This window comes from Vombatus ursinus, unplaced genomic scaffold (genome assembly GCF_900497805.2).
Source record: "Vombatus ursinus unplaced genomic scaffold, bare-nosed wombat genome assembly UNPS02010461.1, whole genome shotgun sequence".
NCBI lineage: Eukaryota > Metazoa > Chordata > Mammalia > Diprotodontia > Vombatidae > Vombatus > Vombatus ursinus.
The window spans coordinates 7,683,459-7,703,911 of record NW_020950239.1 but is presented as its reverse complement, the minus strand read 5'-3'; the positions used below and the strand labels follow the sequence as shown (position 1 = coordinate 7,703,911).

Sequence of the window (20,453 nt, the reverse complement as noted above, 5' to 3'; positions counted from 1 at the left end):
TTGTATGGCCAACTCATATTTGTTCCCAATCTAGTCGCGAAGAGTGCTATGCCTAAACTCTTCTTCAGGCTAAATAGCTTGAAATCATCAATCCAAAAGGCAGCCCCAGAAGTGAAGGTCGGAGGATGGAGCCTGGTCCAAAACACCGGAGCAGTGTACCCCATATCTCAGCAGCTTCCCAAGGGATTTGGGTATCACATGAATTGGATTCAACCCTGTGAAGCCTAACACCAGAAGGATCAATTTATTTATATTTATATTGTTGTCCTGAGGTAAAAACTCAAGAGAAATCTTTTTTGAAAATGTAGATATGGTTCACATTTAGTTTTCCTTAAATATGAGTGTAAAACCAACCTTAATATAATCTTCTATAGAGTATAGATGCAATTACTGCCTCTTTAAGAGGCAATGGAATTTTGAAGTGACAGTTTGAGGAGTCTATGAGTAGGCTGAGAGTTTAATTGACATTCTGGAGAGACTATTAATTGTGACATTTGAAGAGAGGGCAAAGAAAAAGGATTAAGAGAACTCATGTCCTGAGAGAGCTAAGTTTGACACTTCTCTTGTGAAGAAACATGAAGAGAAGAGACTTTAATTGGCATCCCAAGGGAATTGAATGAGACTGTGTTTCCAGAACTGAGGAGATAGAAGTTATAGTGATGGTTCAAAGTGACTTAGGCTGTGATCTTTCTCAAAGGTGATTTATTGAAAATAATTATGTCTTTGTTTTATTGTTTGTTGTACTGTTGATAAGTAGTATAGTCAGTAACCTTGATTATTTCATCCACTGAGATTAAGGGATTTCATATATGCAGAGAGATGAGCAAAAACTTATAGGAAAAGTGGCTTCTCTAGTTTATTAAGCAAATAATATTTAATAAACCTGAGCAGGGACTCAGATATAACCCATTAATTAGTAAGAAAAATATTACAATTTTAGAAATTAATAAGGCACTATCAGAACATAACCCCTGAATGGCCTGAGAACCTGGTTTGAAAGTGAATAATGAACGAATAGCAGGTGGAAAGAGAGAGAGAGAGACGATCCTTATCTCAGTTACACAATCTCTCCTTCATTGGTAATATGTCCTGATAAAAGTTCTTTATATGTGATACAGGTGTCAAGTATGAGATGGTTTTTATTTCACTCACTAAAGTAAATACATAAGCTACAAAGGCCTCACAAGAATGCATAAAAATACAGGGAAAGTATATATTTTTAACAATCCATTTTACTCATTCCCTTTTCCAAAGGGTGTGTCAGGAGAGGCCCCCTGCCTGTTGCTGATATGGTACTTCCTCTTCCTCGAAGATCTCCACCTCATGGAGAATATGATCCCTTGTCTATCAGGGGTAGGGAACCTGCAACCTTAAAGCCACATGTGGCCTTCAAGGTCCTTGGGTGTGGCCTTTCGACTGAGTCCAAGTTTTCCAGAACAAATCCTTTTATTAAAGGGATTTGTTCTGTGAAGTTTGGATTCAGTCAAAGGGCTGCACAAAGGACCTAGAGGGCTACATGTGGCCTCGAGGCTGCAGGTTCCCCAACCCTGGTCTAGACTATTTTCCAAGAGAGGAGCATACACAAGATAACATAGAGTGCCCTATGTAGTTACCATCATTCTGATGCTTCCTCACCTGCTGGACCAAGCTTATACCTGGATTCGTCTCCCATATTACTTCCAAATTTCTGTGATGCTGAGTGAGGTGCCTAAAAGCAAGCCAGCATCCTTACCCAGTGCCCAGTGTCCGTTCTCCCATTGGCAGCCACCTCAACCCTCACTTTAGCTCTAATTGCATCTCCCATTGTGACTACTGTGCCTGGCTCATAGCCTTCCTGTGTGCCCTAACTCCTGTCCTTATACTCAGGAACTTGAAAGTATTTGTTAATGTTACCTCAGATGCCCTGACATCCCAGTTCCCTAGCTTCCTCCACTCCCACAATTCCATTCCACCTCAGCTAGTTATAAGGATGGCCACACTCTTGATCTCACCATCATTCACAGGTTATTCCATTTCTAGGGTCAACAGCTTGGAAATTCTTTCATTAGATTGTAACCTCCTGCTGTTCTATCTTTCTATATGCCTTACTCCTCCTAAAATTATTCTTTGACCTCACTGGCAACTCAGAATACGCCATTCCCCTATACTCTCTCTCTGACTGCCAACCTTCTTAAACTTCTCTTTTTTCTTGCTCCAATCTCAAGCCTATAATAAATTAATCTAGCTCTTTAGTATCCCCTCTTATCCCTGGGTGCTCCTTGACAAACCCCAACACTTGATCACTCATACCATCTGCCTCTTCTACTCTTTATCACGTATTGCTTTATGCGACTAGAGGACCATGTAACCCAACTAATTCATGCTGTCTACTTTCAAGTATTCCCTCTCTACAACAAGGTAAACATTTTATTCTTCTCTAATAAATTCTCTATACCATTCCCTCCATACTTTTTACCTTCTCTCCTTAAGCTTCCCACACTATCTCCTTCCCTTACACTGTTCGCTAAGACCCTTGTCTCATATTCTACTGAGAAATAGAAACCACTCACTGTATGATCTTTCTTTTTTTCCTCTCCTTTTCTACATCTGGACACCTCTTGACATTACCCACAATGCCCTTCCCTTTTACTCCAATTTCTGATGAAGAGATGACCTCTCACCGAGGCCAATCCTTCTGTCTTGTCTTCTTTTCTTCAGAAGATTGCTTCCATAATCACCACACCTTCCTACAGCCTTTGATGTTGTCAAATAGTTCAACATCATAAATGGATGTGGTTTTATCAGTGGAAATGGCATTAAAATGAAACATTACCATCTGCAGAATCATGGGAACTTTCCATCTTACCTGTAGCTATTTTTCAGATGAATCTCATGTTTGCATCTGCTGCCCTGTTTGGTTTCAACTACACGGACTGAGATTCCTCTACCAAGATAAGTTCATCACTTTTAACTCACCACTGTGCTGCTAACTCATGATCCCCCCTTCCTCAGCCTCTCTTCCCCTCTGTTTGGAGGACTAGTGGACAGATTACCAAACTCCTCCCATTGCCTTCCTCCATAGAGGCCAGAAGCTGAACTCACATCTCCTCACTTCACTTTGGGTATGCTGCCCTGCCTAGTTTCAATTCCATGAAACTTGCCCCTAGTCTTCAGGGTGCCCTGGCACTTCCTGCTTTTTTCTTGCCTCCTTTTCTGTGTTATTTCCCCCTTAGACTGTAAGCTCCTTGAAGGCGAGGACTGTCTTACTTTTTATTACTTGTATTCCCAGATTTGTTACCTAGGTTTTTGTGAAGTGGATATGTATTGTTTATATTGAATCCTCTCTCACGTTTTGCTACGTACATGGAAATGTTCTTTTTTTTCCCTTTTCTCATTTTGTATTTAAGTTAAAATAAATCAAAAAGAACTTAGCATAGTGCCTGACACATAGTAGGCACTTAATAAGTGTTTGTTAGATTGGATTGGCTATGTGTTGTCTTCCCCACTAGAATGTGAGCTCTTTGAGAACATTCAGGTCTACGTATGACTCCGTACCAAAGAAACTTCTGCAAAATTGGCTACTATTTAAGAATAATTCATTTCCATTTAGATTTTGCCAACTAAAAGAATGCCTTTTGACACTACAGAAACTAACAAAGCATCATGGAAGGGTAATGAGAACCTTTCGTTGGTCAAGCTAGTTTTAATGGAGAAAATGTCCTGAATTCCCGAGATCCCAAGAATGAAACTTCAAACTTTCAATCCGTTTAATTTTTTAAAAAGTTTAATGAGTTATAAAATAAATATAATTCCATTAAATAATAAATAAACTATTTACAAGTGGAAACATATTACTTTATATTCCCATGCTTCTGTATGTACAGAAATAATAAGACTTTCAGCATAAAAGTTGACATTTGAAAGTTAAAAAACATCAGAAAAATAACCAATTTTCTGATGACTCACAAGAAGAAAAAGTCTTGCATTTGTGGTTGTGATATGGCAGTTACTTCTTCATCTTCAACTGGATAACCTATTAAGAAATAAAATACATGTGTTATTCATGAGAAATCTATGAGTTTTTTTCCAAACCAGCATCAAGAACAAAAAGTGAAAAAAAAAATGAGAATTAAGTAAAATTGCTGGCCAGAGAAACACCCTGGTGGCCTTCCTTCCTGCCATTTTGAATTCAATCCTGCTACCACAGCTGCCTTTGTTATTATATGTGCCTTCTTCGGTAAAAGAAATGCATGTGTTTTAACCATCAGTTTGACTAGGGTATAGGCAACAAGGAGGTGGTGAGAAATAATTATTTCAGTGTATTACAAGGAATCCCATGTAAAAACACACAGACCTGTAAGCCACTTTCAGCTATACGCTAATAGGCTCATTTCCATTTTCTTGCTTGAGTTGCTTTCTTTCTTCAGCTTCCTGGTCATGAACATTGGAATGTACTTTCCGAAGCCTGTGGAAAACAAAAATATTTCATTGTAATCGAGGGTTTATTATTTTACACGGTTATTGTGGGCAGCTAGGTGGTTCAGTAGATAGAGCACTGTACTGGGAATCAGGAAGACTCATCTTCATGAGTCCAAATCTGGCCTCAGACACTTACTAGCTATGTGACCCTAGGTGAGTCACTTAACCCTGTATGCCTCAGTTTCCTCAACTGTAAAATAGGGATACCAATAGCATCTGCCTCCCAGGGTCTTGTGAGAATCAAATATACAAATATTGGTAAAGCACTTGGTATAGTGACTGGCATATAGTAGGTATTTAAGAAATGCTTCTTTCTTTCTTTCTTCTACCTGTCAAACCTGTCATCTTTAAGGTTCAAATAAAAAAAAAAACTGTCTCCATAAAGCCTTCCTGGTTTCCTGAAGTATGTTTCTTCTCCCTCTTCTGAATCTTTATTCTACTCAGTTTGTATTTTTTTTTAAAGGAACTGGCCAGGTTCTGCCTTGTACTATAGTTATCTGTATCCTTGTATTTTTCCTACCCTTTCCTCTACTCAGCCCCTCCTTTCATTAACTGTAAACTCCTTGAAGGTAGATACAAGGTAGATACAATGTACCTTTGGTGCACACTGCCTTGGGTATGCTATCCAGCTGAATAAGAATATAAACTCTGAGAAGATTAGGTTATTCTGTTGGTCTTGGTATCCCCAGTGCCTAGCATACAGTAGGTACTTAATAAATGATTGTTCTATTGAATGGTGGAAGTAGCATGCTGTCTTCCAAAGGAAGCTCCTATAGAATGGATTGTGTTAAGTTTCTTTTAGTAGAGGTTTAGGATTTAGAGTGGAAGGATCTATAAGAAATCATCTAGTCCAAGAACCTCTTTTTACAAATGAAGAAACTGAGGCGTAAGAGAATTACCCATGGCTACACAGCTGGGAGTTAGAATTTGAACCTCAATATCCGTTTCCAGGTCTGCCCTCTTTCTATAATAGTACTCTGTCCCTAGAGTTTTATACTCCTAGAAGGCAAAGATCTTATTCAGTCCCTAGCATAGCGTCCCACATAATCAATCAACCATTCAGCAAACATTTATTAAGCACCTCATGTATGACAGTCACATACTTATTAGGTGCTGAAGATACAGAGACAAAAACTAAAATGGTCCCTGCCTTCAAAATATACATACATATATACATACATTGTATATACATAATATGTGTATGTTTGTGTGTATGTATGCATATGTGCACACATACATATGTACATAATATCTATATATGGTCCTAGAAGGTATATATATACATATATATACACACTTATATGTACGCAAACACAATATGCATACATAAATCTACATGTGGTCCTAGAATTAATATGAATATACATATGTATGTGTGTGTGTGTGTGTGTGTGTGTGTGTATACAAGTTGTATTTGTCCTCTGTTCTTGAAGAGGACCATGACATTAGGAAGATGATGACATGACTTGCAATTGACTTTGATTTGAGTGAGGGAGGGATGTGCAAGGTCATCAGCCTCACTTTCTCCTCCAGAGCCATCTGGGTCCAGTGGCCAGATATTCATCAGGACAACTGGAGATGTCCCAGGATGCAATGGCAGACCCTGGCCCTTTGAAGCTGAGGTCTTTTCAGGTTCTCCCTTTGAGTGAGGTAACACCCATTCAGTGAATAGGCATCTTTAAGAAGTCAAGGGATGGCCCCTTTAATAAAAAAAAAAAAATCAAACTGGGAGGTGAAGACCCCTAGGGTTGCTGGCCTAAAGAGAAACAGTTACTATTTACATTCACTCTGAGCCTGGAGGGCCCAAAAAATAACCATGAAGGGGTGCTTGGGCAGGGACATATTGTTGTCCAAGCTATTAGCACATGTATGTGTATATAAACATGTAACTATATATGGTCCTAGAAGGTATACATATATTCAAACATATGTGTGTATACACACATACATTTATGTGTAAGTATGTAGCTATGAAGGTATCTATTTCTTTACAAAGCAAATATGAAGCGCTGGGGGCAGCTGCAGAGGGGCAGGTAAAGAGTTATGAGGCTTCACACAAAAGATGGTGCCTGAGCTCTATATTGAAGGAATTTAGGGATTGTCAGAGGCAAAGATGAAGAAAGAGCGCTTTCTAGACATGCCAGCCAGCCGAGAAAGGAAATAGAACGTCATGTGGGAAAAACATTAAGAGGGTCAGTCAGTCAGCGCCATAGAGTATGTGAAAGAGAGTAACAATGGATAAGTCTGGGAAGGCTGCTTAGGGTCAGATTGTGAAGGGTTTTAAGTGCCAAGCAGAGGAGTTTATACCTGCCCTCAAGGTAATAGGGAATGACCGCAATTTGTGACTTAGGGTAGGGACCCCATGGGACCTGCACTTGAGGAAAATCTCTTTGGCAGCTGTGTGGAGGATGTTTTGATATGGGAGGGAAGAGACCAGTTGGAGGTCGTTGTAACAGTCCAGGTGATAGGTGACAAGGATCTGAACTATAAATGTCTTTTGCTGAAGATAAAGAGAACATAAGGAGATGATATCTGTTTTTGAAGGAAAGATTTTTTTCCCCCTCCAGCCTTCTCATTTAAATAAAAGCTACTTGTACGAGTGCATCTTGACTAAAGATTTTTCTATCTAGTTTGAAATATTAGCAAAAAAAAAAAAAAATCAGACCCTAGCTTGTATACAGAGCAACCTTAGACCTAACCTCTAATTTGATGTGAATAATAAAAGAACATTGGGTGTCATTTCATCATCTTTTGTAATCAAATCAAGATTTGCATATGCAGTAATAATAAACAGTGACCACAAAAGAAGAATGCTTCATTTCCTGAATGGCAGGAGTGGTGTGGTACATATATTCACAATCCACTTGTCAAAGTAATTTCTGAGACTTCAAATTTGGGCTCATGAATCCATAATGTTTCCCAAGCTCCTTTAGCAAGAGCATGAATCACCTTGTTGAATATTCAGCAGTCTACTTCCCTGATTCCCTTGGCCAGAACAATAAAATGTTGGTATCCCCAAAAACAAATAACTAGACTCTAAAAGTATGACGCTGACTTCTGTTGTTCAGTCATTTTTTCAGTCATGTCCAACTCTTTGTGACCCCATTTGGGGTTTTCTTGGCAAAGATACTGGAGTGGTTTGCCCTTTCCTTTTCCAGCTCATTTTACAGATGAGGAAACTGAGGCAAACAGGGTTAAGTGACTTGCCCAGAGTCACACAACTGGTAAGTGTCTGAGGCCAGATTTGAACTCAGGTCTTCCTGACTTCAGGCTGGGTACTCCATAATGCCACCGAGATGCCCAGATGACCCTGAGTACTCCAAGAGTATTCACGGACTGTGGAGAGGATAGCTTCTCAAAGTAAATCCCTTGTCTTTTGTTATTGTCAAGTTACTGGAGATTGTAGGATTATAGATACAGTAACGTGAAGGACCTCAGAAGTCCAATCTCTTCATTTTACAGACAAGGAAACTAAGGCCCAAGGAGACTGTGCCTTGCCCAAGGTCATACCTGCACTAAGTGCCAGAAATGAGCTCTGAACCCAGGTTTTCTCCCCTTTTGAGTTACAACTCTTTGCACTGTACCACAATTGATTTAAAATGAGTTAAGATTTTGGAAGGGTAAGACCAGCCCTCTAATTTTATGAGGAAATGGGAGATCTAGGAAGGTTAGGGGACTTGGCCAGGACCACCTAGCTAGTAAGTGTCTAAAGCGATATTCAAACCCAGGTTTTCCTGACTCTGAGTTGAGCACTAGATGTATCCAGAGTAATGGCGGCAGGGAAATCCAAGAAGTTATGCTAATTGCCATTGTATTTGCTCCTTACCTCCCCACCCCCCTCCCAAGAGCGAAGGAGATTGACATAGGCTGAGCACCTTCTGAAATTGCTAAATACAATAATAAGATATGTTTTGACACAAACAAATCCAGTGTGGTTCACTAAATTATTATTTTTTTTTGATTAGGCAATGGGGTTAAGTGACTTGCCCAGGGTCACACAGCTAGTGAGTGTTATGTGTCTGAGGCCGGATTTAAACTCAGGTCCTCCTGAACCCAGGGTCGGTGCTCTATCCACTGTGCCACCTAGCTGCCCCATACTGAATTATTTTAGAGCATGACATTCCAATAAAACGCTATGTTAATAGTCTTACAAATGCCAGTGTGATACTTTGCACCAAACTCAGTGGCCCCTACCTTCCCCCACCCCAATTAAGTTATTTAAGTCTTTGTTCTGATCCCTAAAATCCACCTTTCTATGGGAGGCCTTTCCTAATCCCTTCCTCTATACTAGTACCTTCCCTCTGAGCTTACTTGCAAGATACCCTGTATATATTTTGTTTGTTTGGGGCTGGTAGTTAGCTCAATGGAAAGAATACCGGTCCTGGAGTCAGGAAGACTCATCTTTCCGAGTTAAAATCTGATCTCAGACACTTACAAACTGTGTGATCCTGGGCAAATCACTTAACCCTGTTTGCCTCAGTTTTCTCATCTGTAAACTTAGCTGGAGCAGGAAATGGCAAACCACTCTGGTATTTTTGCCAAGAAAACCCCAAATGGGATTATGAAGAGATGGACATGACTAAAAAAAATGACTGAACATGAATAAAAATACTTAGAGGGACAGATACATGTAGTTTTTTTAAGAGAACAGAATATTCAGCCTTACTGGTTCAGAGTCAGACATGGCCGGAAAGTGACTCAACAGCAACATGGTTGTTTGCTTGTTGTTTCTTCTCTCCCCTCCCCCACAATTAGACTGTGAGCTCCTTGAGAGCAGGGACTGTTTCTGACTTTCTTTGTAGCTCAAGCCATTGATATGATTCCTGGCAGATAGTAAGTGCTTAATAAATGTTTATTGACTTGATTCTGGAGAAGAAGAAATCCCTTTAGATGCTTTCAAAGGTTTGCATGGAAGCAGGATTTCTTTTTTTTCAGTCCTGGAAACCTTTGTGACTAGGGGTGGAGGACAGGGGTACAGCAACAGCTAATCAGTTTTCTATATTTTCCCCCAAATAGCATTATATACTTAACTTTCACGATGGTCCCAAAGTCATTAGAATTCATGCAGCTGCTGTCAACAGATGCTTCACTTTTATATCCACAGTCATAAAACAGCACTTAACCACTATGGCTTACTCATGAACACATTTCTGACACAATCCAATACTAAGTCCTGGGAGTGGCCTTGGGAAAATTCTCTCTTCTTCTAGAGGTTCTGAAATAGGGATTTGCATATCATCATACTTACTGGATGGTAATGACGACAATCGCTGAGAAGCAAAGAAGAGAAAGAAAACCAGTCACAACAGCCAGCACTGTGATGGGATGACTTCCGTCTCCCATGCTATGGGTCTTCATTAACTGCTCCCCACACCTTTCACCAAAGAAATCCGGATGACAGCTACAAATAACCCACAAGCAAATAATGTCATTCAGACTGAAAAGTCAACTCCATCCTATTATCTACAAAGTCTTCAAAATCTTGGAAACAGGCGTTCAAGCATCATTTAGAAGGGAAGGCATGTTACTACCCTACAATGCCATACTTTGTATTAGAATGTCAGTCAGTAGTAGAACAAGTTGAGATTAGTTTGGGTGTGATATTCCAAGAAGACACACCTTTTTATTCTTCATGTTCTATTTCATGACCTACTGAGGAGCTCAATGATTTGTTATGCAGCTTAAAAATTATACTATCGCTTAATTTGTATGACATAATTTTCAGTGGAGAAATCTGTAAAGCATAAACAGGAAGAATTTTTTTTTCTTTTAGGAAAAATATTGACACATATTAAAGGGATGGGTTACTCTGAAAAGCAAAGTGGATAGTTAAGGATCTCTGACTTGGTTTATAGGATAAATGCGAACATTAACAAGACATAGAACAACTTACTTGCAGGTCACTACTTCTAGGCTTTCTAGGTATTTGCATTCTCCATGAATGCAATAATTTTTGTATTTTTCATCACATGGATTAGCCATCTTTTTGTGTTTTCTCTTTCTGCCTTTATTTTTCTTTCTTCGGGTCTTGGGGTTTTTTTCACTTTCTGTTCTATTTTTCTTGGGGTTAACCAAACGTCCAACTGGAGAAAAAAAATTTGTTAATGGAAAATATTCTTGTTTCCATTTTGATGTACAAGAAGAAAAAAAAAAAACTATACCAGTGGTTCTTTCAAATGAACAATTTCCATGTCTTCTGAAATTTACAATTATCTATAGGGACCTGAAATATATAAATAATTAGCCCCCAAAATAGGAGCATAATATTTTAAAATCATATCTTTACTGTGTTCCAGTTTCATAGCCAAGGAATCAATTTTTCTTTTGGATGCTTTCGGTTTTCAGATTACTACGACTAATAGGAATCATGCTTGTTGACTAAAAGAGACTCTCAAATGATTTTGATAATTAGCAGGACTAGAGAAACCTCATTCATCATCACGAAGTCCAACACCCTCATTTTACAGATGAGGAAAGAGACATTGAGGTGAAAGGTAGTCTGCCCAAGCTCACACAGCTAAAAAGTGCCAAAGATGAAGCTTGAACCCAAATCTCCAGCTTCTTGGTCAGTGCTCTTGCCCTCATTTAATTCTGTTTCATGAATTAGAATAAAGAAAAATTATGATTAAATGAACCATCAGGGAATAAAATTGGACTTTTGTAATATTGACTGTCCCTTACAATCAGGACTTAATTGCTCTGGTATAACTGCCTGTTTTCTAGATTATTTAAAGTCAGCTTTCTTATCAGTACCTACATCAACAAATGATGAAACCCAGAGTAATTAATTTTGTCACTTGTTAGGAGTTAGGATTTTCCAAAAAATGTGATACGGGAGAAATTTCAACAATGACCAAAATTGAAACTATCAATACACTTCACTTCTCCCTGTCTCCTATGATACCAGAATTGAATTTGATTCTCCCCCTTACCTTCCATTCCTCAGCTTTGTGTTAAAGTTTACTTCCAATTACTTTTCCTAACTGCATCCAACATAGAAATTATTCTGCCATGGTGTATGACCCTCTGACCTTTAACCCCCATGTCTCCAGGTATGCACCCTCCTCTCACACACACACTTTTCACCTCCTTTTTATGTTTTGTCTTCCTCCACTAGAATATAAGCTCCTTGAGGCCAGGTACTTGTATTTTTATTCCCAGCACTTAATTCTTGGCACAGAGTTTATCTATCATGATTGTGCGTTTCTTGCTTGCCAGAATAATGCAGAGATAGAGAAAGTAGGATGATTGGTTGTGGAGTGGGAAGGGGAAAGGGGAAAGCAATATGAATTATATTTCTATCAGTTCCAGGATAAACTTATTTGTACAAGCAATAAGTGAATCATATGGGGACAATGAAAAGGAAAAAAAACAACATCCCCACCCTTATGGTCAATAACTTTCACCAAGGCCCACTGGCATACAAAGCATTCTTAGATCAAGCATGTTGGAAATTATGCCAAGGATACTGGAGAAAGCCTATAGTTAAAGAGACGACAAATTGACATGTTGGCTATCTCCTAACAGAAAAAGTAAACAATATGGAACCACAAGCCATGAGTTTAACCCTAAAGTCTCTGACTCCATATGAGTGGAGAGTTGGATACACAGACCAGGTCCTAGGACACAAATTCAGAAATCAAAATCAGTGAATATTGTTCTATATAGCTAATAGATGAAAGAAAAGAGACAGATCACAAACAATTTGTGAGTGGCTGAAATGTTGGTTGAAATGGATGGTTAACCCCACAGACATTCAACATAATAGCTTTTCAGAGGTGTTCAGAAAAATAAATAGATCATACTTTCTATGATAAACACTCCTATTTCATGATACACTGTACTTTTTTAAAAAAAATGACCCTTTTTCTGCTTCTAATATTTAACCTAGGTAGTTAAGAAGGCAGCAAATTGTCATATCTGAAGGCAGATTATTTTATTTTATCATTACTCAGATATCATTTTTTTCTAACTCAGATTTTATAAAAATTAAAAACAAATTCTGACCCCTCTTACCCTTTATAACCTAAATTCCTATCCCTTTCCCCTTATTTGCCCAACCACCTACCCCTAGGATCTACCAACATACAAACACATGGTCAAGAGTGGTATAGTAGGAACGGAGTCCCCACCACATGCCTCTGACATATAATGTTTTTTTCTCAATTTATCTCAAAAAGCAGCCTTTGTCAATATGGTGGTTGTTAGGCACCAAATGAAAGCCCAGGAGACAGCAATAGAGAATTAAGGTTAAGTCATGGGGAATTGTTAGAAGGCCATGGGCAACTGTAATGACATGATTTATTGTGCCTAGGAGCTATTCAAGAACAGGGTAGATGATCTTCTGCCAGATAGGTCCACGCTTCAGGTAGAGATTAGCTAAAGCAACTGCTAAGGTACTTTCTAACTCTAAAAATTAATGAATCCTCATTTTTTAAATTGAAATTTCAGATCCAATTTCATGGGTCCCTATTTTCTCGGGGAATGTAAAAGTGATTTAGGTAGCATTTTATCTTTTTGACTTTGTTCCCTTGATTTAGAAAAGGAAGTCAAAGGTAAGCATCCTAGAGGTATAATGCAATGGCAGCAATTTGTAATGATCTATCCATCCATCCATCAATCCGTCCTTCTGTCTGTCCATCCATCTCTCCATCTGTCTATTTGTATATCATTTAGATATAAATACATATTTGAAAATCTGTTTTTGTCTTTCAGCTATTTACAAGACCGAATTGTTTAACTCAACATTAAGAGTTTAAAATCTCTTGTAGCTCTGACTATTGTAGCAATTCTATTTTCTCTGGCAAACTCCACAGCTCAGTTTTTTCCAGACCCATTCTCAACAACCCTTGGAGTCTGATCACTGCATTGCCTAGGAACAATATAATTACATTCAGAAGAAAAGTGGAAAAAAATGAAAGATAATAGCTCACATTTAGTTAGGACCTTTAAGTTTAAAAGAGCTTTCCTAAAAAAGACTATGTGAAGTTGTTACTACAAATATTGTTATTCCATTTAACACTGAGCACCAAGGTTCAGAGGCATGAAAAGACTGGCCAACGTCAAACAGCTAGAACATTCTAGAGCGAGGTAAGGCCAGGTCTCCCCATTCCAAATCCATTTCTCTTTCTGAAATACAACATGGCTATTCACAATATGCCAAATAAAGTCATGGGTCAGAATATGGGATTCTGAGATGAAATGGGTCTTAGAGAACGTTTTTTCTAGTCCACATCTCTCATTTCACACATGAGAGAAAAGATTTGCCCGTAATAAGTGATACAGCCAAGACATGGGTGCCTGAGTAGAAATCTGGCGTTCTGGCCACCATACCACACTTAGCACTAATTTCTAAGAAAGTCCTGCTCTACTTAGAAACTGATAAAGAAAAGCGCTTCAGGATCAAACAGAAAATACTGTTTGGCATCGAAGACCCTTCACGACCTGGCCCCTTCCTGGCTGTCCAGTCTTCTCACACTTTACTCCCTTCCCCACACTTAATGATCCAGCAACATCTGCCTCCTTACTGTTCCTCCCAAGGGTTGCTCCGTCTCCTGACTGTACCTCTGTCCTTACTGGCCTACAGGACTGGAACGCTCTCCCGCCTCACCTCTGCTTACAGGCTACCATAATGTCCTTCAAGACTCAGTTTAAATCATATGTTCTTTGTATGGCTTTTAAGGGCCTCCCTCCTCTCTCCCCCTTCCCCCACCCCCTGCCTTGCTAGTGTCTTGCCTCTGAGATTACCTTGCATATACATATTTGTTTACATGTTTTCTCCCACGACAGAATGTGAGTTCCCTGAGGACATGTATCATGTTTTTGCCTTTCTTTATACCCCTTGTGCTTGTTCAGTCATTTTTCAGTCATGTCTGATTCTCTGTGACCCCATTTGAGGTTTTTTGGGGTTTTTTTTGGCAAAGATACTGAAGTAGTTTGCCATTTCCTTCTCCAATTCATTTTACAGATAAGGAAACTGAGGCAAACAGGGTTATGTGACTTGCCCAGGGTCACACAGCTAGTAAGTGCTTAGCACATAGTAAACACTTAATGAATGCTCATTAACTGACTCCTGTACCAAGCATGGGAGATAGCTATGTGTTTGTAGCAGATCCACTAGAAAACCTGAAGGGAGGTTTCCCTTAGGAGGATGCTTGGCAAATCCACATATTCTTATACCACCTTTCACTTGATTTTTTTTTTACTCACCTTTGATTGAATCATCTATGATATATCCAGACAGCTGTGGGTCTTCCTCATACTCTTCAGAATAGTCATATTCAGTCTCTGAGGATATTTCACTTCCTGAGAATACTTCAGTCACTGAAGATAGCAGGAACCCATCTGTGCTATGGTCCCCAGAAAACAAGTCATTTTTCTCAGGGTAGGTATCATTGGCATCCGATGAAGCAACATGATGGCACACTGTGGAGCCGAACAAGAAAATGAAGCGGGATTCTGTTTAGCCTATCGGCCACATCCAGCGGAACACAGGTGTGAACCTCTTCCTACCCAACAGTCACAGCATGTACCCTGACTGCAACTGAGTCACTGGGGAAAGCCAATTTACATTTTGCTCACAGGTAAACTGGGATGCTCCAATGATAATTCTTTTATTAGTGGTTTCCTTTTTGCCACACGGTATAGTGCCAAGCCTGGTTTGGAAGTCACAATTCTTACTTTTCTAGTCCTGGGTGGGTCACTTACAGGCTATGTATGGTCAAAACACTACTATTTTGAGCCTCAGTTTCCTTATTAACTTCAGTTTGAGGTTCAGCTTCATATAAACTTTTTCTTTCCTGTAAAATGGGATCAAGAGTCTCACTATTACTAGCTACCTTATAGGGAGGAAAGGGTTCCAGAAACGATAAAGCACTGTCCAAATATGAGTTATTATCATACCACATTTAACTGGAAGAGACTGCATAGTCCAACCTTTCCATTTTACAGGTAAGGAAACTGAGGACTGTAATTTCTGTTAAACAGCACTGCTATAAGCTTTCAGCAAGAATAAGGTTATAATAATATATAAAAGCTGTCATCTGAAATGACATTTTCCCCCCTCCCTTTGTGGAGGAAAATGTTTCCAGCTATAAGAAAAACACTGAAAGGGACTTAAGACGTTAAATAAAATTGCAACAGGGAATGGCTCTATTTGCTTTCCAATGCACTCGGTCCTATTTTTTATTCTCAGCTAGGATGCTGAGTTCTCTTTCTTTAGGACGTATAATAGGCTCTGGCTCTTGCTTGTCAGAAAGATTCACTGGGGAAATGAAAGCTTCCACATGTTGCTAACAGGTATTTGAGCAGTACAAAAAGCAAAGAGAATGGAAATTACACGATTTGCTCAGAGACACTTGCTGGTCCTGTGACTTTCAACAGCTTCTGACCCTCGTAGGATAATAGGCTCATATTGAATCTGGGGTCATAGACACAGAACCAGAAAAAAACCTCCAAAGCCATTTAGTTCTACACCTTTTATTTTACAGCATGGCACAGTTGTGAGTGATGGATTTGGAGTCACGAAGACAAGTTCAAATCCTGCCTCAGACCCTTACTAGCTGTGAGACCCCGGGCAAGTCACCTCATCTCTCAGCCTCAGTTTCCTCATCTGGAAAATAGGGGTAATAGTAGCACCTACCTCACAATATCAAATGATAAAACCCATAACATATGTAAAGCACTTTGCAAACTTTTAAGTACTTATTGTCATTTTAATAAGAAGAAGAAAACTGAGGCCCAGGGACTTTAAGCAATTTCTCCGAGGTCATTCAGGTAGTCAGTATCCCAGTCCGGCGCCAGGCCTTGTTTCACTGGACTAGGCTCCCTCCTCAGTTTATTCACCTGTAAAATGGGGATGCTGTCAATCCTAAAGCTCTACGTAGAGCCCAGCTCATGTTATTTCCCTCTGCAGTTTCCTAGTCACTACCTGGCGCTCTTTGACAAAGTATCCAAACGGTGCTTGGAGGAAGCGTGTGCCCCGGCTAGGGCCAAGGCTAAATAAAGCTAAACAAAGCGTCCCGGGAGGCTCTCCGCCAGCTGCCACCCGCAGTAGGTGCGCTCGCCTCGCCAGGCCCGCCGGTCCCTCCCGGCCTGCGCTCCCGAGGAGGGCCAGAGCTAGGGACCAGCCCGTGGGAAGAAGGCGCCCCGCGCCCCCCGCGCGCCCCGCGCCCCGCGCCCCGGCGGCTCACCTGCGCTCAGCACTAGGAGGGACAAGAATAGGGGCGACGTGGTGGGTGGAGGCGGCGGCGTTCTCATTGGCCTCTCGGGGCGGCGGCTCCGGCTCCGGCTCCGGCTCCGGCTCCGGGACGGCTGAGACGGGCAGGTCAGCGGCGGAGAGCGTGCCAGTGTCCCGTCGGGGCGAGAAGCAGTGGCGACCTCCCGTGCAGGGTCACGTCCGAGAGCCGTGCGCCCGGCTCCCCTGGGCAGTGGGGTCCCCGACGGCCGCGGCAGAGGCAGCAGCGGCGGAGACAGCGGAGACGGCGGAGACGGCGGAGACGGCAGAGGCGGCGGAGACGGAGGCAGCGGCGACGGAGGCAGCGGTGGAGGCGGCAGCGCTTAGACGTGCGCGCATTCCAGAGGTGCGCCCGCACCTGCGGCTTTATAAGCCCCCGGCGGGGGGACAACGCCGGCTAGGAGAGAGGGGCTGGGCCCCTGACGTCACGGAGGCTCCCCTGGATTGGTGGGGCCAGAGAGGGAGGAAAGGTTGCGCTCCCAAACCACACACAGACGGAGCCAAGCCCTTCTGGCGTAGGAAGGCAGGCTCTAGAGAAAGCAAAACTGACTCGTAGAGCAAGGGACGGGGAGACAGTGAGAGGTAAAGATTTCGAACGCGTTTTACGCTGGGAAAAACGCTTTACATAGGTTAACTTATTTCATCAACTTCTCCGAATGGTCCCAAGGCGCTCTGGGCACGAATTTCTTCTTCTGTAACCTAAGGGGGTTGGACTTGTTGACCCGTAAAGCTTTTTTCCAGGGATGCAGCGTCTAGCAGTAGGTGGGGCACTGGACTTGGAGTAAGAACTGACCTCAAATCCCGCCTCAAAGAAGAAGTAGCTGTGTGACCCTGGGCAAGTCCCTTACCCTCTCTCTGCCTCAGTTTCCTTGTCTGTAAAATGATAGGGTGTTGGATTTCACGACCTCCAATGTCCCTTCCATCTCTAAAACTTTGATTCTACGATTCAGACTTGTGACCTTCGGTGAGTGCCTTTGTGCCTCAGTTTCTTTATCAGTAAAATGAGGGGTGGCGCTGCACTTGATGGCCTCTAAGGTCCCTTTTTCTAGTTCTTATCTATGATTTTATGATTGATTCTATTACTTTTGAAATTGATTTCCTGTAATTCCTAAAGTTAGAGATATCCTGGTAATCTTTTACTAAAAAGTTTCAAAGCACTTTAAAAATATATGACTCTAACAATGAGATGGGTTTATTATGGATTCACCTAATTAGAGGTGTTTAAGGAGAAACAGGATGACCATACGTTATGGGGAACATTGGATTAGACCAATGGTTCTCAAGCATTTTGGTCTTGGGACCCCTTTTGCACTCTTAAATATTATTGAGAACCTCCAACCCCTCCCCCACACAATGAATTTTTCACTTATGTGACATATCTATATATATATGTATTTGGAAATAGTATTTTATTTTCTCCAATTACATAAAAAAACTAATTTTCAACATTCATTTGGTGTAAGATTTTGATTTTCAAATATTTCTCCCTCTTTCCCTTCCCTCCCCACTCCCCAAGACAGCAAGCAATCTGATAGGGGTTATACATGTACAATCAGGTAAACCTATTTCCACATTAGTTATGTTGTGAAAGAAGAAATAGAACAAAAGAGAAAAGCCACAAAGAAACCAAAACAAAGCAAAAAAAAATAACAACAAAAGTGAAAATAGTATGCTTCAATCTGAGTTCTGACTCCGTAGTTCTTTCTCTGAATGTGGATAGCATTTTCTGTCATTGTCTTGAACCATTGTGTTGCTGAGAAGAGCTAAGTCGGTCATAGTTGATCATCACACAGTGTTGCTGTTACTGTGTACAGTGTTCTCCTGGTTCTGCTCATTTCACTTAGCATCAGTTCAGTGACATATTTAACACATTAAAAACAAAAACATCCAAGTATCATTATAAAAAAAATAGTTTAAGCCTTGTGGTTACCCTGGAAGGGTCGAAGGGACTCTCAGAGGTCCCCCCACCACACTTTGAGGCCTGCTTGACTAGACTTCCCAGAATCCCTTTCAATTTTGTTAGTGTGATTCTAAGGCATCCCTCCATTGAAAAGGGTTAGTCTCCAAATACAGAAGTGATTTTCTTCCAGAGAGACAATGTAAATGCTGTGGAAAGGGTGCTTCATGGGGTGTCTGAGGACTTTGGTTCGAACCTTAGCTTTTCTACTTAACTGCCTGCTAATTTTGGGCAAACCCCTTAAATCAGATGAACCTCTCAGTCTTCTCCTCTGTAAAATGAGGGGATTTGATGAAAGACATAGAACTGTCTGGTTTTGCCAAAAAAAAAATTCCCTTTCTTTTAAAATCTGTGATGTATCCGGAAATGAATATAGTAAAAACAAAGGCATCATTTTTTTAAAAAAGAAGAAAATCTTTTGAAAATGAAGGGGTTGGACTAGATGACCTTTTAAATTCCTCTCCAGCCCCACATCTACGACTATAGACCACCACCTCACTCCTATTCTCTACGGGTGACTTTAAATTATGGTGGCACCTGAATAGGAGGGATCTTTTTGAACTAAGGCCTTCCTAGTCACACCCAAGGAGTGGGAAATTTCCTGCTCTGTTTATACCTATAGTCATTTCTACTGATGAATTTAGAATTTAATGGGGTATTTAATTATCAGCTTTGTCACCTGCCCAGCAGTCAATAAGTTAAACACATTAAGAGGAAAGAAAGGATGGAATTGAATTTGACTTTTTGGTCATGTGACTTAACCCCAAATTTGGATTGTTCTTGAATTGAGGAAATTATTGAATTGTTTTCTCTTTTCAAATTGTTTCCTTGACCTTAAGATCCATATCTACTCCTGATTATTCCAGTAAAACAACTTTTTGAGGAATGTGGGTCATAGTGCATCTGCTAGTATTTTTGTGAAACTTTCCAAGCTAGTTACTTCTTTTCAAATGGTCTCTTCCAGTGAGTGGGCTAAATACCTCACCATTTTAGCATGAAATGAATAAGCCAATAAGGAATTCCTTGAGTTTAGATAGCCCTTCCTTTATGAAGAGCCCAGGACACATATTGTCATTTCCCTTTAACTGGTGAGAAAACTGAGATTGAGAGATAAAGTTGCTGTCCTCCAGTCATTTTAGTCATGCCTGACTCTTTGTGACCCTATTTGGGGTTTCCTTGGCAAAGATACTGGAGTGTTTTGCCATTTCCTTCTTCATTTTGTCAGGCAATTAGAAGTTAGACCCAGCTAGACAGTGTCTGAGGCTGGAGTTGAACCCAGGTCTTCCTGACTCTAGGTCCATTGCTCTATTCACTGAGCCACTGGCTGCTTCTAAAGGGATTAAGAAACTTGCCTATTTCTTAGTAAAGTAAAAATTAAAATAAGTTTCTTCCCCTTCCCCAGCTTCTATAAGTGATGTGCTGTTTAAAAGTTTTGATTTCCAGAGATAGTTCATTGCTCTTGGCCTATCCCTCTACTTTTCTCTGGTTCTTAGTTTTCCCACCTATAAAATAAAGAAATTGGACTTCAATTACCTCTCAAATCCCTTTCCTCTGTGATAATCTATGATTTGATGGGTCATGAGTTCTTTGCTGTTATTGATTTGGGCACAAGATTGGCTCACTAGTGATCTTCAGCATCTGGTGCTGTGTTCTAATTGAAACTGGGTCCTTTCCAGTGGGAATAGCTTCACATTTTTTTCCTATTGTGACCTCAGAGATAGAGTATTAGACTTGCCATGAGGAAGTCGAAAATTCAGATCTTGCCTTCTATGCTTGCCAGCTGTGTGACCCTGGCCAAGTCAT

General features: G+C 40.6%; 1 protein-coding gene across 1 annotated transcript; it reads right to left on the bottom strand.

Moving 5' to 3' along the window:
- Positions 1 to 3,812: 3,812 nt before the first annotated feature.
- On the bottom strand, positions 3,813 to 16,834 carry AREG (amphiregulin). Its single transcript, XM_027854462.1, has 6 exons — positions 16,650 to 16,834; positions 14,668 to 14,883; positions 10,352 to 10,541; positions 9,707 to 9,859; positions 4,334 to 4,444; positions 3,813 to 4,012 (listed from the first exon to the last, which is right to left on the bottom strand). Exons 1-5 carry the CDS (start codon positions 16,714 to 16,716, stop codon positions 4,351 to 4,353), a joined length of 720 nt encoding a protein of 239 aa, XP_027710263.1. The 5' UTR covers positions 16,717 to 16,834; the 3' UTR covers positions 3,813 to 4,012; positions 4,334 to 4,350.
- Positions 16,835 to 20,453: the final 3,619 nt, after the last annotated feature.